The sequence below is a fragment of the Anolis carolinensis genome, chromosome 3 (assembly GCF_035594765.1).
Source record: "Anolis carolinensis isolate JA03-04 chromosome 3, rAnoCar3.1.pri, whole genome shotgun sequence".
Lineage (NCBI taxonomy): Eukaryota > Metazoa > Chordata > Lepidosauria > Squamata > Dactyloidae > Anolis > Anolis carolinensis.
The window spans coordinates 285,578,428-285,594,106 of NC_085843.1; the positions used below are offsets into that span (position 1 = coordinate 285,578,428).

The 15,679-nt window shown below is 42.8% G+C and overlaps 1 protein-coding gene across 3 annotated transcripts in view; it reads left to right on the forward strand.

The window, feature by feature from the left end:
- Nucleotides 1-15,679, forward strand: part of tp63 (tumor protein p63) — a 237,765-nt gene that overhangs the window by 189,348 nt on the left and 32,738 nt on the right. For all 3 annotated transcript variants that reach the window (XM_062976930.1, XM_062976931.1, XM_062976932.1), the window contains 5 exons: nt 4,491-4,677; nt 6,416-6,531; nt 9,883-9,992; nt 11,291-11,427; nt 13,032-13,114. In XM_062976930.1, coding sequence (XP_062833000.1) covers nt 4,491-4,677; nt 6,416-6,531; nt 9,883-9,992; nt 11,291-11,427; nt 13,032-13,114 — 633 coding nt within the window. The remainder of the gene's footprint in view (nt 1-4,490; nt 4,678-6,415; nt 6,532-9,882; nt 9,993-11,290; nt 11,428-13,031; nt 13,115-15,679) is intronic.

The window sequence follows — 15,679 nt, forward strand, 5'->3', positions numbered from 1 at the left end:
CCTCATTCCAAACGCTGCTGGATTTTTTTTATGGTTAGTTAAATTAGCCTCCCCACATAAGTGGCACCTAAATCTCCTACTTGATAGATTCAACTATATTTCGGGTTGCTTAGGTCAACAATGAGCAGGGCTATTTTTTTATTTTAATGATCGGGTGCTCTCTCCAACACGGGCTGGCCTCAAACTAACAACAACAACAACAACTTTATTTCAGTCTCTTCCGAAAAGTTAGAAGGGTAGGGGCTTGCCTAATCTCCCTGGGGAGAGAGTTCCAGAGTTGGGGGGCCACCACGGAGAAGGCCCTCTTCCTCGTCCCCACCAACCACAATTGTGAAGGTGGTGGGAGTGAGAGGAGGACCTCCCCAGACGAACAAAGACACCTCTTGGTCATAGTGATTTATTTCAGCTGGCTACTAACCAGCCTGCACCACAGCCCAGCCCCCATGAACTCCTCTGAGGAGTTGGGAATGCCTTGCCTGGAGAAGAGAAGGCTGAGAGAAAGGGAGATAAGAGCCAGGGTTAAGTAGTTGAATAGATTGAGGAGGTGACAAGCTTGCTTTCTGCATCTCTTGGGCCTAGGACACAATATATGGATCTAAACTCTAGGAAAAGAGATTCCACCTAAACATTAGGAAGAACTTCTTGAGGGTAAGAGCCATTGGGCTCTTAGGAATCTGGTGGAGTCTCCTTCTGTCGTGTTCTTTTATTTTGTTCATGAGACAGAGTATATGACAAAGCAATACAGAGAAAGAAAGTAGACACACAGACTATAGCTACATGGGGTACACAAACAAGGGGGTTTTACATTTTACTCCAACATTCGTATACATGTGCATTCATTCATCATCATGCATACACTACCATCTCTTCTTCCTTCTCCTGGAAGCGTTTGCTGGGAACGTAGGCCATTTGCGTTCCCAGAAAATATGCCACTCTGCAAATACATCATCTTCCTCTGTTCCTTGGAGAAGATGGTGGGTGGACCAGACTTTGTGTTAGGGATTTGTCTTCTTCAGAAGAGGAAGGGGAGCAGGAAAGTGTTCTTGAATCAGAGGGGCAGTTGGAATCTGAGGAGGAGGTTTTGCAAGTGCCCACATTTCAGGAGAGGCGAAAGAAAACAGAGCAGAGATGTCGTTCAGCTAGAATAGCTGCCAGAAATGCAGCTGAGTAATTAGGAACTTCCCTAGCAGTTGTGAGGGGACTCAGAGATATAAAGCAGAAGCAGGTGCAGCCAGCTCTTGCTGGTAACAAACTGACTCTAATGCCTAAGCCTTCGCTCCCCTTGTGCCTGCTTCAAGTCTGCATCTGGGAAACTGCTCCTAAGGATTTATTGCTATGTCTTTGTCTGAAGTAAGACTGCTATTTGATTTGGGAATTTATCAGAGACTAAGAACTGTGCTTGCCCTAAGACTTCCTTTCTTCCTTTTGTATTATTCCACTGAGTGTGCTGTACTTTATGTTTTGCTGAAGTAAAGCAGTTTTCATTTACTTACCACAGTGTTTTAAGTCTGCTCTTGAAAGACAACATAGGACACTTTGCTGTCTGCCACAATTTTGGAATATATAGCGATATTTCTGCTGATGTTGGTCCAAAAAAGTTGTACATGAATGACAGGTGTTTTCCAGTTAAGTCATCCTGGCTCCATCCATTCCTGGACAGATGTGGGCTTTTCCTCTTTAATTGATCATTGGTTTTCTTTCTTAAGGAGCCTTGTTTGACTCCCTTAACTGATGTGTTGACTAAACTTAAAAGAGTCATTGTCTCTGGTAATGTAAACATGTTGTTTTCCACTTAGAGTTAATCATTTATTTATTTTATTTATTTATATCATTTCTACCTCGCCCTTCTCACCCATAGGGACTCAGGGCGATGTTGGGCGAAACGTCAGGAGAGAATACTTCTGGAACATGGCCACACAGCCTGAAAGACATACAACAACCCTTTGTGTTTGCATCTGTGTTGTCAAAGGCTTTCATGGCCAGGATCACAGAGTTGTTGTTGTGTTGTGTTGACGTTTTGCTCACATCTATGGCAGGCATTCTCAGAAGTTGTGACGTATACCTCACAACCTCTGAGAATGCCTGCTATAGATGTGGGCTAAACGTCAGGAGAGAATACTTCTTGAACATGGCCATACAGCCCAGAAAACATACAACAACCCGTAATCATTTATCTTTGGTCATGAACAAAAACAAAGCAGCAACTTTTAATTACAGTTCACTAAACTTTTCTAGTTTTCCAGGCCTCAATATTCCTCTGGATGGCATCTCTAGACGGTTTAGACCCCAACCATACTCATTTTGTACAATTTTATTCAGACCAGTCATCAAATTTATGACACTTCTCTGGAGGTTTTTAAGTAGAGGCTTGGATAGCCATCTGTCAGGAGGGCTTTGATTGTGTCTTCCTGTTGGACAGAAGGGGGTTGGACTGGATGGCCCTTGGGGGTCTCTTCCGACTCTAAGGGTCTTTCTAGTTAGTCTTTCTTGCCATATTCCTAATCTCAGGTACAGGACGGTGCCTGGGTGTGAAACTCTGCTGGGGTTTGGAAAGGTGTCTTTGTTCAACAGGCTGATGGAGGGATGAGAGACGCTGAGAAAAGCAAAGGATGTGCCAATACTGAGCCTTCCCCACTTGCCTCCCCTTCTGCGTCTTCCCTTCATCGCCTCACTCCCCCGCACCCCATTTAATTACAGATTGCCATTTCCCCAGGGCAGGGAGCTGTTTTGGTGCGCTTTGCAAAGCCTTTGATGGTGTGCTATAAATAAGGCCCAGGTTGTGCAAGCCGGGGAGGAAAAAGTGCCAAATCTCATGGATTGAAATGGCAAGGCGTTTTGATCGGAGGGTCTTTTCTGAGTTCAAGTTTGGAAAAATAGAGGAGAATCACAAGAAAATAGAAAACTAGGCCCGGGCTGTGGCGCAGGCTGGGGAGCAAGCCAGCTGCAACCAGCTGCAATGAATCACTCTGACCAGGAGGTCATGAGTTCGAGGCCCGCTCAGAGCCTTTGTTCGTCTTGTCTTGTCTTTGTTCTATGTTAAAAGGCATTGAATGTTTGCCTATATGTGTAATGTGATCTGCCTTGAGTCCCCTTCGGGGTGAGAAAGAAGGGCGGAATATAAATGCTGTAAATAAATAAATAAATAAATAAATAAATAAAATCATTTTATGAGTTTCCCAGATGGGAAAAAGTAACCTGTCCCCGAGGGCTGTTGGGAGTCAAAGGGTGCGTCTATACTATGGGATTAATGCAGTTTGACACCTCTTTAAATGCCATGGCTCAATGCTAGGGAATCGTGAGATTTGTGGTTTGGTGAAATATTGTGTAAATCTACACTAGAATAATTGCAAAGTGACGGCACTTAAAATTGTGCTATGGAATCATGGGAATTGTAGTTTAGTGAAGCACCAGCTCTTTTTAGCAGAAAAGCTTAAAGACCTTGTCAAACTGCAAATCCATAGCATTTCAGTTGAAGTGGTGTCATTCATTATGCCATGTACTGTATCTACTCGAGTATAAATCTAGTTTTTCAGCCCTTTTTTAAAGACTGAAAAAGCCCCCCTTGGCTTATACTCGGGTGAGGGTCCTGGTTGGCTTATATTTGGGTCAGCTTATATTCGAGAATATATGGTACATTTATTATTTTTCTCTATTATTATTGGTATTATTACATTTATTATTTTTCTCTATTATTGTTGCAACTATTACATTTATTTTACTCTATTATTATTATTATTATTATTACATTTATTATTTCACTCTGATATTATTATTATTATTATTATTATTATTATTATTGCATTTATTATTTTACTCTATTATTACATGTATTATTTTCCTGTATTTATTATTATTGTTATTATTATTATTATTATTATTATTACATGTATTATTTTACTCTATTATTATGAAAAGGATACGTAAGCACATTGACATTGAAGAAAATGAGAATAATGATTTGATCAGAGTTGGACAGTCTTATCTTAAATTTGAGCTTTATGTAATTATTCAAAAACATTTAACCTACCCATGCCTCGATTAATGTAATTTTATTGGTATCTACTTTTATTTCTGAAATTTATCACCCTCGGCTTATACTGGAGTCAATGTTTTCCCAGTTTTTTTTGTGGTAAAATTAGGTGCCTCAGCTTATATTCGGGTCGGCTTATACTCGAGTATATACGGTAGATGCATCCTAGATTGATGGAGGCATGTAGAAAGCCACTTCTGCATCCTCTTCTCACTTTAAGCTTTAGCATGCTTCTTCAATGCATAAATAAAATAAAATAAAATAAATAATAAAGAAACCAAAGCTTGGGGAAGTTACTTATTTAGCCAAATGTAAGATTCTGGGAGTTGTAGTCTTTAAAAAGACCCTTTCCCAAACTTTGGGAGGAGTCTCAGCTGGGCAGACACATCCATACGCATTGGGTGCAAGTTGGGAAAGGATCCCTGCCTGACTCTTCCTTCCTTCCACTGTTTTTGTTTAGTATTCAACTGAACTGAAGAAGCTCTACTGCCAGATTGCCAAGACGTGTCCCATCCAGATCAAGGTGATGACCCCTCCGCCGCAGGGGGCCGTCATCCGCGCCATGCCCGTCTACAAGAAGGCCGAGCACGTCACCGAAGTGGTCAAGCGCTGCCCCAACCACGAGCTCAGCCGGGAGTTCAACGAGGGTGAGCCGGACCATCCGGGGTCCCTCTCTTCCCACCCACTGCGGTCCAAGGGTGCGCAATTCATGCACTTCGGCACTGCTTCTACTGCCATGGAATCATGGAAGTTGTAGTTTTAGAGGGTCTTTTGCCTTCTCTGTCACAGTGCTGGTGCCTCACCAAACTACAACTCCCAGCTTTCTATATTACTGACCTTTGGCAGTAAAAGTGGTGCCAAACTGCAGTAATTCAACAATGTAGATGCACCCTGAGTCCAGATTCTAGATTTTCCTCTCCTGCTTTTCTCCTTCCTTCCTTCCTTCCTTCTTTTCCTTCCTTCTTATTTTCTCCTTCCTTCTCTCTCCTTCCTTCTTACTTTCTCCTTCCCTCCTTCATTCCTTCCTTTTTATTTCCCCTTCCTCCCTCCTTCTTCCTTCTTTCCTTCCTTCCTCTTATTTTCTCTTTCCTTCCTTCCTCTTTCCTTTCTCCTTTCTTCTTATTTCCCCCTTCCTTCCTTCCTTCCTTCCTTCCTTCCTTCCTTCCTTCCTTCCTTCCTTCCTTCCTTCCTTCCTTCCTCTTTCCTCTCTCCTTTCTTATTTCTCCTTCCTTTCTTTTTTCCTTCCTTCCTTCCTCTTTCCTTTTTCCTTTCTTCTTATTTCCCCCTTCCTTCCTTCCTTCCTTCCTTCCTTCCTTCCTTCCTTCCTTCCTTCCTTCCTTCCTTCCTTCCTTCCTCTTTCCTCTCTCCTTTCTTATTTCTCCTTCCTTTCTTTTTTCCTTCCTTCCTTCCTCTTTCCTTTCTCCTTTCTTCTTATTTCCCCCTTCCTTCCTTCCTTCCTTCCTTCCTTCCTTCCTTCCTTCCTTCCTTCCTTCCTCTTTCCTCTGTCCTTTCTTATTTCTCCTTCCTTTCTTTTTTCCTTCCTTCCTTCCTTCCTTCCTTCCTTCCTTCCTTCCTTCCTTCCTTCCTCTTTCCTCTCTCTCCTTTCTTATTTCTCCTTCCTTTCTTTTTTCCTTCCTTCCTTCCTTCCTTCCTTCCTTCCTTCCTTCCTCTTTCCTCTTTCCTTTCTTATTTCTCCTTCCTTCCTTCCTTCCTTCCTTCCTTCCTTCCTTCCTTCCTTCCTTCCTTTGTCTTTCCTCTCTCCTTTCTTCTTATTTCTCCTTCCTTCCTTCCTTCCTTCCTTCCTTCCTTCCTTCCTTCCTTCCTTCCTTCCTTCCTTCCTTCCTCTTTCCTTCCTTCCTCTTTCCTCTCTCTTTTTTATGAAACTATGAGTCATAGTAAAATGAATGATTTTGGCCAGAAGTAAACATAGATTCACTCTGTCGAACCATTCAAATGCCTAGAGTTTCCATGGAGTTGCATGAAAGTTACCATAGATCCATAACGGAAGACACAGAGTCACTTTGAAAATTACTAGAGTTGACCTGTAGGACCTAGCAAAGTCTTAGTAATAGTTATCATAGTGTTGGAAGTCACCCTAGAATCATGCCGGTGGACATAAAGGTTGCACTGGAAGTCCCAACAAATCCTTACATGTATGTTACTATGTCTAAATAATCATCTTTATTACTTTATACTTCTAACTTAGCTAGTTAAACAACAGATGAACCTGGATGTAGGTCTCTGAAGATCTCAATGCTTGGAAGTCAACATGCTTGAATGGTTTTGCATGAGTCTTATGCTTGGACTGACCTGCCTTGGTCCCTTTGGTGAATGGGCTGGTCCTTCCGCTGACCTCGTTGACCTTTCTCCCTTGCCCTTTTGCAGGTCAGATTGCGCCTCCAAGCCATCTCATTCGCGTGGAAGGCAACAGCCATGCCCAGTACGTGGAAGACCCCATCACTGGGAGGCAGAGCGTCCTGGTGCCCTATGAGCCCCCCCAGGTGAGCTTTGGGTAGTCTTCTTCTCATAGCATCATAGAACTAGCCATGCAAGAAGATGTTAATGTGGGATTTGTGTATTGATAGTATTATATTGTATTAAATCTAATTTGTGCCATGCTTGTATTGCAACTGATTGCATCATCCAGATTGTATCATAATGTGGAAAGAGTTAATTGCCAAGAAGCTATGATGACCTTGATGTGTGGCTGGAACTAGGGAGTATCCAGACACAAGTGTTTGTGCATAACCATTGCATCAATTCAGTTCAGTTCAGCTGACTTCTGTCTGCCTAGAGTTCAAGTCAAGTTCTGTTGGAGAACAAAGCAGTCCCGTCTTAGTCTGTTGTCTGCAAGTCTGTCTGTGTTGATTACTGTTGCATACAGTAAAACTTTATAAATAGTTTTACCAACGTCTCTGAGCGTCTCTTCATTCTGCGTTCCACTGCTTCCATCCAACTACTGCTGCTCTGCAAATACTCTGACAGAAGACACAATCCAAGCCCTCCTGACAAATGGTCATCTGGCCTTTTCTCAGAAACCTACAGAGAAGGAGATTCCACCAGACTCCAAGCCAACAGCATAGTCCTCTGTCCAACTGCTCTGTCCACCAGGAAGGCTTTCCTCATGTTTATGTGGCATCTCTTTTCCTTGGGTCTTGTCCATTGCTCCACATGTCTCCTCTGGAGTATTACTTCTTAACACATTTGGGGGTCCCCACCCCAAATGGGGTCGTCCTTGCCCAATGTTTAGGTCCCAAAAATTAGATGGCAACAGTAAAAGGTTTCTCAACACCATCCACTTATACGGATATGTTAGCAACAACATGCAATGTTTGTAATGAACCCTGCAGAAAATGCTTCAGCTGTACTCTACAAAGGGGAAGATCAGCTTGTTTAGTGAGCCTTCTAAATACTGAATAATGATGTTTTATTACACTATGTAACAAAATGTGAAAAATTCTCTGTTCCTAGTTTGAAAGGGTTATTTCCTGTTTAATTGTGCAATGCTTACTTTAAACGTAGTTGTATTATTATTATTATTATTATTATTAAACTTTATTTGTACCCCGCTAGCATCTCCCGAAGGACTCGATGCGGCTTACAAAGGCCAAGGCCTCAACACACAATATAACAATACAAAACAAAAGGCAAATTAAAAACAATTAAAACAGTATAAACAACAAGCAATAAACAATACGCTAAAACACAATAAAACTGGGCCGGGCCAGAGTAATGGGTACAAGATTAAAAGTGCTAATGTGACAGGTGATATATAAGGCTTCTAGGGCAAGTGCAGAGTGCGATATACGATCTTAGTTCTAATAAAGTGCTTATGGGGCTTGGTGTTGGAGATTTCCTATTAATCTGGGTTGTACTGATCCAGAAACTTCATGTTTGTGGCTGCCACAAACTGGGTTGAATTGGTTGAGACTCTATGATGAGATAGGTAAAGGTAAAAGTTTCCCTTGACATTAAAGTCTAGTTGTGTCCAACTCGGGGGTGTGGTGTTCATCTCCATTTCTAAGCTGAGGAGCCGGCATTGTCCATAGACATCTCCTGGGTCATGTGGCTGGCATGGCTGAATGGAGCGCGGTTACCTTTCCGCAGGAGCGGTACCTATTGATCTACTTCGCATGTTTTCGGACTGCTAGGTTGGCAGAAGCTGGGGCTAACAGTGGGAGCTCACCCTGCTCCCTGTATTCAAACTGCCGACCTTTCGGTCTGCAAGTTCAGCAGCTCAGTGGTTTAACCCGTTGCACCACCGGGGGATTATGATGAGATTGTCATTGGAAAACTATAGCAAAATGTGCTGCAGGAGGTCCTTCCTATAAAAAAAAAGTTTTTTAAGTTTCATAAACTTTTTCCATGTTTTTTTATGATAGAACCAATCAGGAAATGACATTTATATCCCAAAAACAAAAATTGTGTTACATAGTGTTATTGTACCATACACACACACACTACTACTACTGCTACACACATCTACACACACTACTACCACTACTACACACATCTACTTACCTGCCTACATCACATAAAACTTTCTCAGGTGAAAAGAGGTTGCAAGTTGAAAAGGTTTAAGTAGCTCTGCTCTCGAATATCTGGAAACAAGCTACTTACATCCTCTTCATAACACTTTCTATCTACACTGTATAATTAATGTGGTTTGACACCACATTAACTGCCGTGACTTAGTACCATGGAATCATGAGTGTTATAGTTTTATGGAGTTTTACATTTTTTTTTGCCTTCTGTGGCAAAAGATGCTGATGATTCTCTGAACTACAACTTCTAGGATCCCATCGCATTGAGTTAAAGTAGGGTCAAGTGCATTAATTCTCCAGTGTAGAAGCACCCAAGGAAACCTAGGGCTGGCTGATGAAAACAGGCTAGGAAGATGTTTTGGTAGAAGATGGTCTATGTACAGTCTTTGAATCATGTTTGAAAATGTTATTATGGAACATACATCACCAAAAAGGACAAAGATATAGGACACACTTCAACCAAACAAAAATAATGACATAGTCCAATTAAATAACAAACATTAAAGACACGACTTCAGTGCCTTGTTGGGACTTCTTTCCTTCTCCTTGAGGTTCTTTCTCCGTTGTCTTTTAAGACGGCGTAGGCACAATGGACTAAGGAAGACCAGGTATAGGATAGGAGACTTCTGGTTTGAAATCAGTCCATTTGAAAGGGATCTGGGAGTCTGAGTAGAACACAGGCTGAACATGAGTCAATAGAGTGATGCGCCAGCTAAAAAAAGCATCAATGGGAACATTGTGTACAAATTGAGGGAAGTCCGAATCTTCTTCTCTTCTGCTTTGGTCAGACCTTCTTATCTGGAATAACAACCGTGTTGAGTTCTTAGGAAAGCAATTTCAAGGAGGATGTTTAGCTTCGAGTCGAGTGAAAAGAAAGTTGAGAGGGAACATGTGAGTCATGTGTAAATATCTGAAAGGATGTCACATTGAGGGAAAAGGAGCAAGGCTTGTCTTCTGCTGCTCTAGAGACTATGGAGCAATGGGTTCATATTGCAGGGAAATAACACGAGGAAGAGATTCCCAATGGCAAGAGCTGTTCAACCGGGACTCTCCTTCTCTGGAGGTCTTTAAACTGAGGCTGGATGGGCCTCTGCTGGGACAGCTTGAATCGGACATCCCTGGTAGAAGGGAGTTTGACTGGTTGGCTCTTGTGGTCTCTTCCAAATCAATGGTTCTATGATTCACACTTATCTTTTGCCATTGTCAACATTCACCCAGCTCATCCATTGCCAGAGTGCATTGGGCACTGCTGGGTGACTCAAAGTTCAACCAAGACAATAATTCCACTTTCCTTTTTGTGTCCTTCAGGTTGGCACTGAATTTACAACTGTGCTGTACAATTTCATGTGCAACAGCAGCTGCGTTGGGGGCATGAACCGGCGTCCGATCCTTATCATTGTGACGCTCGAAACAAGAGAGTAAGTAACACCGGCATGGAAGGGCAGTATCGCAAGTGGCAACCTACTTCAGTTATGGAGGTCTTGGGGACTCATTGCAAGAGTTGGGGATGACAGGGATGTTGTGTGTTTTCCGGGCTGTATGGCCATGTTCCAGAAGTATTCTCTCCTGATGTTTTGCCCACATCTATGGCAGGCATCCTCAGAGGTTGTGAGGTATATCTGAGGATGCTTGCCATAGATGTGGGCGAAATGGCAATCCAGAGATTGCTTCTGGAACATGGCCATAGTGCCCGGAAAACACACAACAACCCCATGATTTCGGCCATGAAAGCCTTCAACAACACAGTTGGGGATGAGCCAGGAAATAAGACCTGGAACCCTTCACTTGGTTCAGGTGTATTTCTGCAATCTGTGTCCATATAGTTTTCGTGCCCCAGCTGGGACATAGTGCTTTCCTGAGTTATCAGACAATTCCTTTTTGCACGAGGCTGAACTCTCCAGCCTGTGTGCAACGTAATCTTCTGTCAAGGACCATGTTTGCTAGTTTGAGGCTCCTCTTTCCATGTGTCCAATTCACACCGAGGAATGTGAATCCTCTTGTTGTTGTAATCTCTGAGCGGTTAGACTCAATTTAACCCTCTCTGGGGGAGATTCCAGCAAAATGCAGCAGAGTAGCAAAAGCAAAAGCTTTCAAATGCAACAGTTACTTACACGGGGCAAGCAAAGAGAAGCCTTTGACCATTTAGGATTGCAATGGAGTGCAGAGTCTCAGTAAAAGTTCAAAAAGTATTTATTCGGGTAAAAATAATTCCATTGTAGATAGAAAGGCTTGGGAGCTGTCTAGTCTACTCTAGACTGGTTTCTAAGGAAAAATAAGAAAGCAAAAATAACAAACATCTAAATAGTTACATCTTGCCAGGAGAGACAACAAGATGCTGCTTGTTAGCTAGAAGAACAAAGGGAGAAGAATGAACCAAAATGGTCCAGTTTATTGGGGCCATAAAAGACATTCTGACCAATGGGAAGTTAGTGTCCCTGGAGATTCACATTTCTACTAACTTCAAAGTAAGGGATGTGACGTAAACAGGATAGAGTGAAACACAGTAAAGCCTGTCTCGGCATGCTTTGGAAACAGGGAAAGGATTCCCTCAATCTAACTCTATCATCTGTCTGACTATATTTAGACTTGAGTAGTCCAGGGTGATTCCCAACACCTCTCATGTGAAAGAATGAAATGTTTCCAAAGTTGTCTCCTTGCTGTGTGATTTTTATTTCACTTGGGGAGCTCACGGACCTCTGCTTTTGCTCTCCTGCAGTGGACAAGTCCTGGGCCGCCGGTGCTTTGAGGCTCGGATCTGCGCCTGCCCCGGAAGGGACCGGAAGGCCGACGAGGACAGCATCCGGAAGCAGCAAGTCTCCGACGGCACAAAGAACGGTGACGGTACGAAGCGCCGTAAGTAGTTGGGTGCAGGTGCCCCGCGGAGCTAGAAGAAAGACTCTCCGGGAGGGGGTTCTTGCAATGCAAACATTTTGCTACACAGAACCTTTTGCAGTTTATCCATCACCCCACTTTAGCTGCCATGGATCAATGCTATGGGATCTCAGGAGTTGTAGATTGATGAGGCACCGGTCCTCTTGGGCAGAGAAGGCTAAATGCCTCACCAGAAAGGATCATTATCATTACAAGGGTTGAATGAAAAGTAATGCCTCCACCTTCATAACTCCTCAACAGATGGCAGTCCTGGTCTGCGGCAAGTACCGGCCTGTTCAGGAGAATCTCCTCTACAGTTAGTTCCATTTGGCAGGAAGCCTTAGCATTGAATAGTTGTGTTGTTAAAGTGCGAAGTATGGAACCCTGCGCAGATGGGGAAACCTTAGCATGGAACGGTTGTGTTGTTAAAGTGCGAAATATGGAACCTGCGCATACGGGGAAGCCTTAGCACTGAACGGTTGTGTTGTTAAAGTGCAAAGTATGGAACCCTGCGCAGACGGGGAAGCCTTAGCATCAAACGCTTGTGAACTGTGAGACGCCGGTTGCGGGAACAGAGTGTCGACTTCTTCCGTGATGGCTTCAGAAAACTTGTTCATCGTTGGCAGAAACGTATCCAATTGTCTGGTGATTATGTGGAAAAGTGCATAGTGGTCGTTAAAGAGCACATTCTAAGGATCGTTTCTGCGTTTGATTCATTAAAATATTCCCATCCAAACCCAAGTAACGAAGGTGGAGGCATTACTTTTCATTCAACCCTCGTATTTATGTCCTATCCTTTCCCCCAAACTGGGACTCAAAGTTGACCTACCAATTAAAACAAAAACAGTATACACGACCCCCCCCCCCCCCCCCAAAAAAAAAATCTTTGGCTGATAAATTTTGGAGACAGGAAACCGCAAATAATAGTAGATCCTACTGAAATGAACTGCTTCTGGCAGAGGGATACTACAGAATCATCCTGAAAATACCTAGAGCAGTGGTTCTCAACCTGAGGTCCCCAGATATTTTGACCTTCAACTCCCAGAAATCCTAACAGCTGGTAAACTGGCTGGGATTTCTGGAAGTTATAGGCCAAAACACCTGGGGACCCACAGGTTGAGAACCACTGACCTAAGGGAGCATGACCCTAGCATTTCTAGGTCCAACAGTACAACTCTATGGTCGCACTCCAGCAAAAGAAAACCTAAAATATCACTGGATGATCTAGTTCAGGCATGGGCCAACTTTGGCCTTCCAGGTGTTTTGGACTTCAACTCCCACAATTCCTAACATCGGCTGTTCAAGCTGGAGGATCTATAGTCTCTAGGAAGAACACCTCTTGAACATAAAGGTTGTCTAATGCAGTTCTGTGCCCAGATTCTTGCAGAAGTTGATGACTGAGTTGTACTGGAAGACCTAGACATTTCAAGAAAGAAATAAGCCATTTCTTGATTTGTGTTCCCCACTCTACTTCTCCATGCCCCTATCCCCAAAGAATGTGGAGGGCTGGCTGTAATAAGCCATTGAAAATATACAATCAAATGAGCATAATGTTCCATTAATCACTTTTTTCCTTCCCGTCACAGCTTTCCGGCAGAGCACCCACGGCATCCAAATGACTTCCGTCAAAAAGAGGCGCACTCCGGATGATGAGCTCTTATACCTGCCAGTAAGCGCACTCTTTCCATTCATGACTCTTTCGCATCACTTGAGTGAACCCTTCAGAGATGGAAAGTGCAAGGTCCTTTATTTGGGGATGTCAATCATTAGACTCCTAGACAGGCATTGACTCCCTCAAGTTCTTTGCTGTGTCACCAAATCCTTGATCATAATCAATGTTGAATTTCTCTTGGTGGTTCTCAGTAGCGATGATGATTTTCTATGGAAAAGCAGATGGGACCTGGTAGATGACCTGTGTTGTGTATCTCAAACCTGATGGAGGGAAACAGGTGCATTTTTTGGAATTAGCAGGTCTAATATACCCAGAAATAGGGCTCCCATTTGAGGCACAAAAATATGTCTTGGCCAGTGTAATCAATCTGCAAATGTGTCGAGCCAACTCTATGTCTGTCAGGACCCAGGCTGCAGAGCACCAATAACCATGCGCAGAGACCTATCTAATATCTTTATTAAAGAATTATATAAAGTCAATAAAAACAAGTGAAGAATATAGTTCAGAAGCAGACCTTTCAGGAAAGGCCAAATATAGTCCAAGAAAATAATGTCCAATATAAGATATTAGAGTTCAAAGTTATAATCCATTAACCGAAACACACACTTTGCCAAGCAGAAGTGTGGGGAGATGATAAGGTCTTATCCATTGAAGCTTGACAACAAGACTGGAACTTAAGCTTGATTCTTGGCTGGATCAAAGACTTGAAACATGGCAACTTGAAGCATGAAACAAGGTCCGTGGCAAAACGTGAGACAAGGCAAGACTTGAAACTAGATCCAGGAAGCAGGGAACAAGGAATACGAAGTCCACACACGATCTCTCTCTCAAGCTGATCAACTGACTCCGCAAGGTTCCCCTTGCAGCAAAACCCCTATATAGGGTCTTGTTTTCCCGCCAACAGAACACTTTCCCTGGAGAACAAGAAGCGAAACCCAACTCTGTCCAGATGCATGACTCCTTAGAATTTCCCAAGGGAAGCAGACCTAATCTGCTAGTTGTTTGGCAGCGATTCTGAGACTCCGGCGATTAGCCTCCCTGACTCCTCTATCTCTATTATAATTGTCCTTTCGGGAAAACGGGGGAGAATTCTGCCCAAGGCTTGTTTGGTTAACTTCCTGAGGACAAACATCCTCCAGGTGGAGAGGCTCCGATTCAAGCTGAACCGGTGGAAATCCCATGTTTTCCTCCTCTTCTGCCACAATAGCACTAGGAACGGGACTACAAGGCCCATGAGACATCACAATGTCCATTGAATGGATGGAACATATTTAAGTCTTGGCTTAGCAAAAAAATGCCTTTGATTCATTGGGTCTGCTCCAGTTGGGATCGACAAATAGATTTAGAGCAACATCATGGACTCCTAAATGGGAAGGGCCAATTAGTCTAATATCCTATCAGGAATACACAACCAAGGCACTCCCAAAAGATAACCATCCAGCCTCTATGAAGGAGACTCCATCATGTTGTCAAAGAGCTCTTACCCTACTTGAGTAGAAGGTTTTGTCTTGTAATGAGAATCCAGTGATACATGTTCTACTGTCATGAATCCATATCTGAGAAGTTGCCCAGGTTTTCTTCATTCGTAACTTTATGTGATGGTTGCAGAACCTTGGTAGTAATTAACTTCACTCACAAGGACATCTTGGAAATTTCCTTAATGCTAGGTTACTACTATACAGCAAACCTATTATGAAACTCATAGAGTTGTTCTATAACACACCAGATAAGGATCTATGACATTGACTTCTGGAGCATCAAAAATGGTAGCAATGGGAGAGGGAAGACCAAATCTGTGTTGTGACTCAGCCTTTGCCTTTGTGTGACTCTGATGAGGATTCGGGGATGCAAGTGCATAATGACGGGATTCAGATTCAGGATGAGTTTCGAGATGACTCTGATGGGAATTATGGGATTCAGGTGCAGAGTGTTCCTGCTGTGGGAAATGAAGAGCAGAGAGTTTTTTCCCATGTGAAGAAATGATGTTGTTTCTGATGATGGTTTTCAGGTGCGAGAAGCGGAAGGGGAGAGTAGCTCTGATAACACTAACGAGCTCAGTGGCTTGACAATGAGGTCACTGAGCTCGATCGCGCTAGTCAGTTGGAATTTCAGGGTTGCGTAGAAGCCTCCGAATAGCAAATAAGAGGGAGGTCAAAGGGCAAAGAAATGCCTTCATGTCATGCTATTAAAACAGTCTACTGAGAGAGGAATCTTTGTGAAAAGCAACTTCTTAGCTTGAGTCAAAAACAAAGTCTGCGTTCCTGTATTACCTTGTAGCCTGGATATATTCTCGTTTCTGGAACTTCGGCTTCCTTGGAAAGGATCTTGTTTCATGCCTATGCTTCTATGGATTTGATGATTACAGCCTTGTTTTAATAATAATAATAATAATAATAATAATAATAATAATAATAATAATAATAAGTTTATTTATATCCCGCCTCCATCTCCCCCGACTTACAGCAAAATCAGATACAAAACAATGATAAAATAGAATATGAAACATCAAAGAACAATAATAAAAACCAATAATAATATATACACAGCAGCCGAAAAAACACA